Source organism: Lynx canadensis, chromosome B4 (genome assembly GCF_007474595.2).
Source record: "Lynx canadensis isolate LIC74 chromosome B4, mLynCan4.pri.v2, whole genome shotgun sequence".
NCBI lineage: Eukaryota > Metazoa > Chordata > Mammalia > Carnivora > Felidae > Lynx > Lynx canadensis.
The window spans coordinates 130,964,419-130,972,685 of NC_044309.1; the positions used below are offsets into that span (position 1 = coordinate 130,964,419).

General features: G+C 59.8%; 1 protein-coding gene across 1 annotated transcript; it reads left to right on the top strand.

Annotated features, from left to right (window-relative positions):
- On the top strand, window positions 1–1,559 carry GALR3 (galanin receptor 3). The gene is made up of 2 exons (XM_032593805.1): window positions 1–359; window positions 770–1,559. The coding sequence occupies exons 1-2, from the start codon at window positions 1–3 to the stop codon at window positions 1,557–1,559; spliced, it is 1,149 nt and encodes a 382-aa protein (XP_032449696.1).
- The last annotated feature ends 6,708 nt before the right edge of the window (window positions 1,560–8,267 follow it).

Below are 8,267 nucleotides of genomic sequence, written 5' to 3' on the forward strand. Positions count from 1 at the left end.
ATGGCTGATGCGCAGAACGTCTCGCTGGACGGCCCGGGGAGTGTGGGGGCCGTGGCCGTGCCTGTGGTCTTTGCCATCATCTTCCTGCTGGGCACAGTGGGCAACGGGCTAGTGCTGGCCGTGCTGTTGCAGCCCAGCCCCAGTGCCTGGCAGGAGCCGGGCAGCACTACGGACCTGTTCATCCTCAACCTAGCGGTGGCCGACCTCTGCTTCATCCTGTGCTGCGTGCCTTTCCAGGCGGCCATCTACACACTGGACGCCTGGCTCTTTGGGGCCCTCGTTTGTAAGACGGTGCACCTGCTCATCTACCTCACCATGTACGCCAGCAGCTTCACGCTGGCCGCGGTCTCGGTGGACAGGTGCGCTGCATCTGGGGCCCGGCTCGGGTGGGCTGAACAGATCTCTTAGGAAGGAGCACACCCCGCCAGGGTGCGGTCACACCTGCTTTCGCGGTTCGACACTTGGGGTGCAACCCAGGCTCACTCTCGAGCTGACGACCCTCCCCCCCCCGGGGCAAGCCCCTTCCCTCCGAGCCTCTAAGCCAACCCGGCTAGGGGCCAGGCACCGCTCTAAGCGCCTGGCGTGTGGGTTCCCTTCACCCCCGCAGTCCACCCTGCTAGGCTGGTCGCGCCGTCGCTCCGGCTGTCCGGACGCGGAAGGCCAGGCCGCCGGCCCAGAGGTGCGGCCGCAGCGTCCACGCGGGGGCCTGGGCGCGGGTGTGGGCCGCCCGCCCTCCCGCCTGCCCCGCTGACCCGGCGCCCGCCCGCAGGTACCTGGCCGTGCGGCACCCGCTGCGCTCGCGGGCCCTGCGCACGCCGCGCAACGCCCGCGCCGCCGTGGGGCTCGTCTGGCTGCTGGCGGCCCTCTTCTCGGCGCCCTACCTCAGCTACTACGGCACCGTGCGCTACGGCGCGCTGGAGCTCTGCGTGCCCGCCTGGGAGGACGCGCGCCGGCGCGCCCTCGACGTGGCCACCTTCGCCGCCGGCTACCTGCTGCCCGTGGCCGTGGTGAGCCTGGCCTACGCGCGCACGCTGCGCTTCCTGTGGGCGGCCGTGGGCCCCGCGGGCGCGGCGGCGGCGGAGGCCCGGCGCAGAGCCACGGGCCGCGCGGGGCGGACCATGCTGGCGGTGGCCGCGCTCTACGCCCTCTGCTGGGGCCCGCACCACGCGCTCATCCTCTGCTTCTGGTTCGGCCGCTTCGCCTTCAGCCCGGCCACCTACGCCTGCCGCCTGGCCTCGCACTGCCTCGCCTACGCCAACTCCTGCCTCAACCCGCTCGTCTACGCGCTCGCCTCGCGCCACTTCCGCGCGCGCTTCCGCCGCCTGTGGCCCTGCGGCCGCCGCCGCCGCCGCCGCTGCCGCCACGCCCGCTGCCCCCCGGGCGCCCGCCGCGCGCACCGCCGCGTCCGCCCCGCCACCGCGGGCCCTGCCGGTTGCCCCGGGGACGCCCGGCCTCGCGGGAGGCTGCCGGCGGGCGGCGGCCGGGGCGGGGGGCCCGGGGAGGAGCCCGCCCGCGTCGGAGAGGCCGGGCGAGCTTCGTCGGCCCCGGGACCGGAATAAACCCGGTCCGCCTCCACTCTGCCGGATGACCGTCTTTCCGTCATTCCGCTTCCCCCCCAGGGCACGACGGCGACGAGGGGACGCGCCAACGCCAGGGGTCCTCTGAGACGCACTGGCCGAGCTGGGGCCCCAGCCCCCGTGGATGCCCCTGGGCGGTGAAATTGGGTCACCCCCGCGAAGCGCAGCCCCCTGGCCAGGCAGCCCCCAGACTCTGTCCACAGCCGGTCTGGCGGGAGGGCCGTTCCTCTGCCCGCCCTTCCAACCCGGTCAGCACCTTCTAGGCCCTGCTTCCTCAACCACCCTTTGCGAAGCCGCTTCTCCCTTCCAGGCTGTGTGGCCTGGGTAATGTAACCCTAGCAGCTGATTTAGCAAAGAGTCGTGAAGCATTTTCTGTGCATCTTACGCGGTGCCACGTTCTTCAATCTCATTATCGAAGCAGCTTTGCAAGGTAGATACATAATTAGTTCCCTTTCTGCAGATGTAGAAACCAAGAATCAGAGAGGTTCAGTAATTTGGGGGGGGGGGGTCTGTCTGAGTCGGTGGAGTGTGTGACTCTTGATCTCGGGATTGTGGGGTGGAGCCCCATGCTGGGTGTAGCAATTACTTAAAAATAAAATCTTCAAAAAAAAAAAAAAAAAGAGAAAGAAAGAAAGAAAGAAAGAAAGAAAGAAAGAAAGAAAAAGGTTTAGTGATTTGTCCAAGCTCACATAGCTAGTGTTTGGCAGAAGTTGGATTCAAACCCACCGCTATTTAACTTTTTCTGCTCAGTGGAACGGCCTTCTCCACTTTGGGGGCCTCGGCTCTCAGTTTCCAAGGTTTCCAAGGTTTATCCTTGGTTCTTCCTGACTCCTGGTCCTGCATCGGCCCTCTTCCCTAAACCAGCAGCTCCCACGTTTGACTCGATGTCTGGAAATCTCAGAGAGTTCCCAGTCCTCTTCTTTGGGGCAGTTCTGTTCGGTACTCGGGCCGGCAAGTCCTGATGGGCTTGTCCCAGCTACCGAGTCCCAGGTCCACGGCCTGACCCAAGCCCCTTGCATTATTTCTTTCAGCCATTTGGTGCTCCCAGATCAGGTGAGAAACGGAGCCCCACTCCGGTCCCAGCTGGCCTCCCAGCAGTCCCGGCTGCCCTGTGGCCCCCACCCTCCCATCCATGCACACAGCAGGGTAGTCGGTGACTGTGGAAACCTCCTAATTAACCAATAAATCAGTCCTGACGGTTGCAGAACTACCCAGTTCCCTCCCTCCCCCGCCGCCTCACCACACGCCAATAATATATATTAGCTTCAGGCTGAGGCCTAAGATCTTAACGGCCTCCTCGTCCCCCTGGCATGCCTCCCGGCTGCCGGGCACCCTGGGAAGGCCCCTCACTGACAGTAGGCGGCTGCTGAGTCCTCCTCGCTGCCTGCCACCTGCCGCAGACCCAGGGGTCAGTGTCGGTCACCCTTCACACGGGGAGGCTGAGACCAGCTGGGGGAAGTGGCTGCTTCAAGGGCCCAATCGCAGGGGCCTGACACCTGGGCCAGCGTCCCTTCTCGCACATGTCTGCTAAGGTTCCCACGGCTGACTCAGGCCACAGCAGTGGGAGTGTCTCCGGGACGGCAGGGGCGCGATGCTGCCCGCTTCTGCAGCACCCAGCACGGCCTCTACCTCCCTGAAGCCCTCACTCACAGCTCCGCTGGCTCGCCTGTGCCTCGCAGACAAGAGATATTACCTCCCTCTTCAGAAGGGAAAACTGAGGCTCCAGGAGACGAGGTAGCTTGGTCAAAGTCAAATGGCAAATTCGCGGCAGAGCTGGGATCCTAACTGGGCCGGACAGAAGGCTCTCATGGCAGGCCAGGCACTGGGAGAACATCTAAGACTATCTGAAGTTCGCTGCGTGACAATGGTGAGTGCCTACGGAGGAGAATGGGGAGAGGGGCGCCTGGGTGGCTCAGTCGGTTAAGCGTCTGACTTCGGCTCAGGTCATGATCTCGCAGTTCGAGGATTCGAGCCCCGCCTCGGGCTCTCAGCACAGAGCCTGGAGCCTGCTTCAGATTCTGTGTCTCCTTCTCTCTCTGTTCCTCCCCTGCTCACGCTCTGTCTCTCTCTCTCTCAAAAATAAAGACTAAAAAGAAATAAAAAAAAAAAAGTGTCTGACTTCCACTCGGGTCATGATCTCACTGTTCGTGAGTTGGAGTCCCGCGTCGGACTCAGCGCTTGGGATTATCTCTCCCCTTCTCTTTCTGACCCTTACCCGGTTTGCTTGCTCTCTCTCTCTCTCTCTCTCTATCAATCAATAGAAGAGGAAGCCCAGAAGCCCCAACTAATGGAGGACAGTATAGCCCAGACCAGAGTAGGCACAGAGCAGGTATTTGGATACTTGAAGGAGACGACCCTTTCCTTCCTGCTTTCCTTTACCCTCCAAACATTGAAGTGCTTTGCCTAAAGCTATGCCACGAGGGGGAGACAGAGAGGGCAGGACTTTGACCTGGTCCCTGCCTTCCAGGAGTTCTCAGTCTAGCTGGAGAGCCGAATATCAAAAGAAGAAACGAGAGCACCGCGTGATGGGGCCATAACAGGAGAACACCCACAGTTCTGAACGGGCGCAGAGGAGGAAACTCCTGCCTTCCTGAGCAAGCCAAGTAGGAGTCCCACAGGAGTTAACACGCATGTAATTATCCCATGTAATATGCATCTTCCTAAAAGAAAGGTGAAAAGGGCCTGCCAGGTGAGCAACAGCCCATGCCAAGGCTGGTGCAGCTGGGAGCGGTCGCGGGCTTGCGCAGCCGAAGCAGGGCAGGGTGAGGCCTGGGAGGCCAGGAAGCTGGGTGCAGTGAGATCCCGCAGCCTCCTGGGCCAGCTGGGGAGCAAGAACTTCATCCTTCAGGCAGGTGGTGATGCCATTGAAGGGTTTCAGGACGGGCCCCGTCAAGCATGTGGTCAAATAGCCCCCAGCATTTCTGTGCAGAGGCTGGGCTAGAGATGCCAGGCTGGCAGCAAAGAGCACTAATCCAGGGGGTGCTCCGCGAGCCCCTGGCCGGGGAGGTTGCCTCCAAGGGCCTGGCCTAGGGCTGGGAAACTGTTGTGCCCTGGATTTGTCAGGAAGATTGGTGGCCTGGTGCTGGGCTCGGGCCTGGCCTCGGAGGCTCCTGGGTCTGCTTCAGGGGGCTAATGAAATGCTTGGAAGATAGTCGTAGGATTTCGGTTAGGAGAGAGCTGGGAGTCCTGTAGGGCCACAGGCAGGCTCCGGGGGCTAGAGGACAGGCTGAATGAGCCCTGGCCATCCTCCGAGGCTCAGAAGAATCCACCAACCCGAGCCGCCTGCAGGATCTCAGGCTGAGCCTGAGGCAGCCTGGGGGTCCTGGCAGGAGCTTAGTTGGAGGGAGGTTTGAACTCTACAGTCTCCTTCCCTTCCGATTTGTGCAAACCTCTTAGGGATGGGCCCGCAGCGCTCATGCCTTAGCGCCTGCTAGGCACAGACTTCTTCTGCCAGAAAAAAAAAAGGCAGAAGCATGGGGGTAGGGGGGAGCCCGGAAGACCGTAACCCGGCTTGGGCAAGCAGAGAAGACTTCCCAGGGGAGCTGGTGCCCAGGCCAAGTCCTGAAGTGGGAGTTAATTAGGGCAGATGGCAAAGGGAAAGACGGAAGAACACCCATGTGCACAGGCCACCCGGAGTCAGGCACAGCGTGAGGGGCCAGGGGACTGGGACAGGGTACGGGGGAGCCTTAGCAGGAAGGGAGGTGGGAGAGGTGGGGACAATTGCAAAGGATTCTGTAAATGTTGTCTGAAACTGAGGCTGCCCTTTGTCCTGAGGGCAACAGGGAGCCACCCAAAAGGTTGTAAACAAAAGGGTAAATTTACCAGATTTACCCTTTAGGGAACTTTCTGGCTGCAAGACAGGCTTTCAGGGGGGTGGGGGCAGAAGGGGGGGTGGGGCAGGGAGACCAGTGAGGAGACTGGCGTGAGAATCTGCATAGATGAAAGCATCCACGATGTTGACAGTGGGTAAGGAGGTATGGACAGACAGGACAACCACTTACAAGGTATAGTCATTGGGACTTGGTGACTAAATGTTGGGGGGTGTCCCAGATGACATCCCGGACTTCTGGCTTGGGCTACTGGGGGTGGCAGTGGGGATAACAGGGGCACAGGCTTGAGGGGGAAACGTGCTGAGACTTCAGGGCCATGGGGGGGGTATGGTAGGGGGTGTCCACAGGGCACCTGCTACGCTCAGGCCTTGGACTTGGCCCTGGATTGTGTCTCATCTGCTTTAGAATTTTGAGATGGAGAAACTGAGGCTCAGAGAGATTAAGTAACTTGCCCAAGATCACAGAGCTAGCCCCAAACAGAGCTGGGTCTGCCTTGGGCCTGATTTCAGTTCCACGGTCTTTAGAGAGAAGAGGCAGGAAGGGATTGGCTGAAGCAGAGGGAGGAACTTGAATGTGCAAAGGTGACCCCCAGCCTCACCCCGCCCTGTGTAACAACTGTAGCCAGGGCTAAAACTCGGTCCTGGGGAGGGTGGGCCAGGTGAGGGCCCTGGCACAGCTACTGAACCCCTCGCCCGGCTTCAGGCTGGCGGGAACAGCACCATCTATCAACTTCGAGGTGTGTGCCTGGGGACATAAATGCCAATTAACCGCCCCGAGACTTCCTGTTAATGAACATCAGTTCCTCAGCCCTGAAGCAGAGCTCATTTGTGAGCCGCTGGCTGGATCCAAGGAGGCACGAGGCCGGAGAAACAGGCGCTGCAGGGGTGGGATTGTGTCCGGGGTGAGAGGACAAGACTCTGATTTATGGAGGCATCTGCTTACCGCCAGGTTGTTTTAGGGGCTCAGGCTCTGTGTAGGGGTGATACCGAAGCAGGAGGAGGGGTGGCATGGAGGGATGGGGGGGCAAGGGTACCAGCTTGGAGTACCTGAGACTTAGGGGCCATTGGGGGGTATGGTAGGGGGTGCTGGGGAGGGTGCCGGCCCGAGCATCTCGTGGACCTGCCAGGTCCAATCAGAGAGGCGGCACAGCGCAGGGGTCAAGGCCCGGACTTTGAGGGGCGCCTGGGTGGCTCAGTCGGTTAAGCGTCCGACTTCGGCTCAGGTCACGATCTCGCGGTTCGTGAGTTCGAGCCCCGCGTCGGGCTCTGTGCTGACAGCTCAGAACCTGCAGCCTGTTTCGGATTCTGTGTCTCCCTCTCTCTCTCTGACCCTCCCCCATTCATGCTCTGTCTCTCTCTGTCTCAAAAATAAATAAACATTAAAAAAAAAAAAAAAAAAAAGGCCCGGACTTTGAGCCACACTGTCAGGTTTGAATCCTGGCTCCTGCACTTCACGTCTCTGACATCTCTCTGCCTCGGTGACCCGCAGGACTGAGCTCTGTCTGAGCCAGGTCCCAATCGAGGCAGACCACCCTGGGGTGCTCACTGGCTGCTACCAACTGTATGCGACATTGTCAGGGCTTCCCAGGCAGGTCCCCGTCTCCAGCACACCCCTCACAATCGAGCTGAGGAGGCACGACTTACCCACCTGTGCCCCTCTGGGCGCGCTGACAACCAAGTGCTATCCTCCCAGGCTTTCGGAGTGGGAGAGAGTCACCAGGCTGGCATGGACCAATCACAGGGACAAGAGGACACCCTGGTGCCTGGGCTGGGGCTTCGGGAAAGATGCCTTTGCTTCCCTGAGCCTGTTTCTTTATGTATAAAACGAGTTGATCATACCTCCCTGAAACGCTGAGGCCTCAGTGTTCACTTGAGAGCGAGCCAGTGTCCGGGGGTGGGGGGAGGGTTGGGGCTGTGTGTGATTCCCTTTGGGAGGCAGAGCTGGGGCGGGGGCGGGGAGCCAGGGACTTTGTTGGGATTGCCCGGGCATCAGTCCAGCTTCCTGACCTCCTAACCTTGCCTTGGGCTCCATAGCTGAAGCAGTCTGGGAAGCAGACTGGTAGGAAAAGGGCCAGACCCTCCCTACACCCGAGACTGGTCATGGAGACTGAGATGTCCCCTAGTAGAGACCATCGTCCGTTCATCCCGACTGAGTCCCGGGGGACACGGGTGGACATTGGCACTTTGGAAATCTTGGCAGAGATTATGTTAGACCTGGGCTGGGCCCCGGCAAGCTACTTCCTCTCGCTGAGCCTCAATTTTGTGCATCTAGAAAATGGCGGCAGCAATATGTTGGCTATCTTACATTTTCTAGCAAACACTAAATCAAAGGACTTGTATTTAGGGCCTGCTGGCACGTAGTAGGAGCTCAGCCAATGTCCTCGCCCTTAGTTTTAGGAAACTCTGCTTCTGAGAAGGCTCTAATTTCAGGCATGGTGGAAACAGCGCGAGCGTTGGGGGTGGGCCCAGGTTGAGCCCAGCTGCCCAGTTGGATCCCTCTGGCAAAGCTGTATTTTTTCCTCGCCATCAAAAGCAGTAGCAAGGCTAGTTATCTCGACGGATGGTTGTGAGAACGTGTGAATATTCTTCTCCAAGCACTTAACCTCTGTTTGCCAGGGTTTTTGTCCTTTTGTTCACTGCTGTATTCCCACCTAGAACATTGCCTAGACCATAGCCAGTGTTCAATAAGTATTTATTTTATTTTATTTTTTACATGTATTTATTTTTGAGAAAGAGAGACAAAGCGTGAGCGGGGGAGAGGCAGAGAGCGAAAGAGACATAGAATCCGAAGCAGGCTCCAGGCTCTGAACAAGCGGTCAGCACAGAGCCTGATGCGGGGCTCGAACCCACAAACTGTGAGA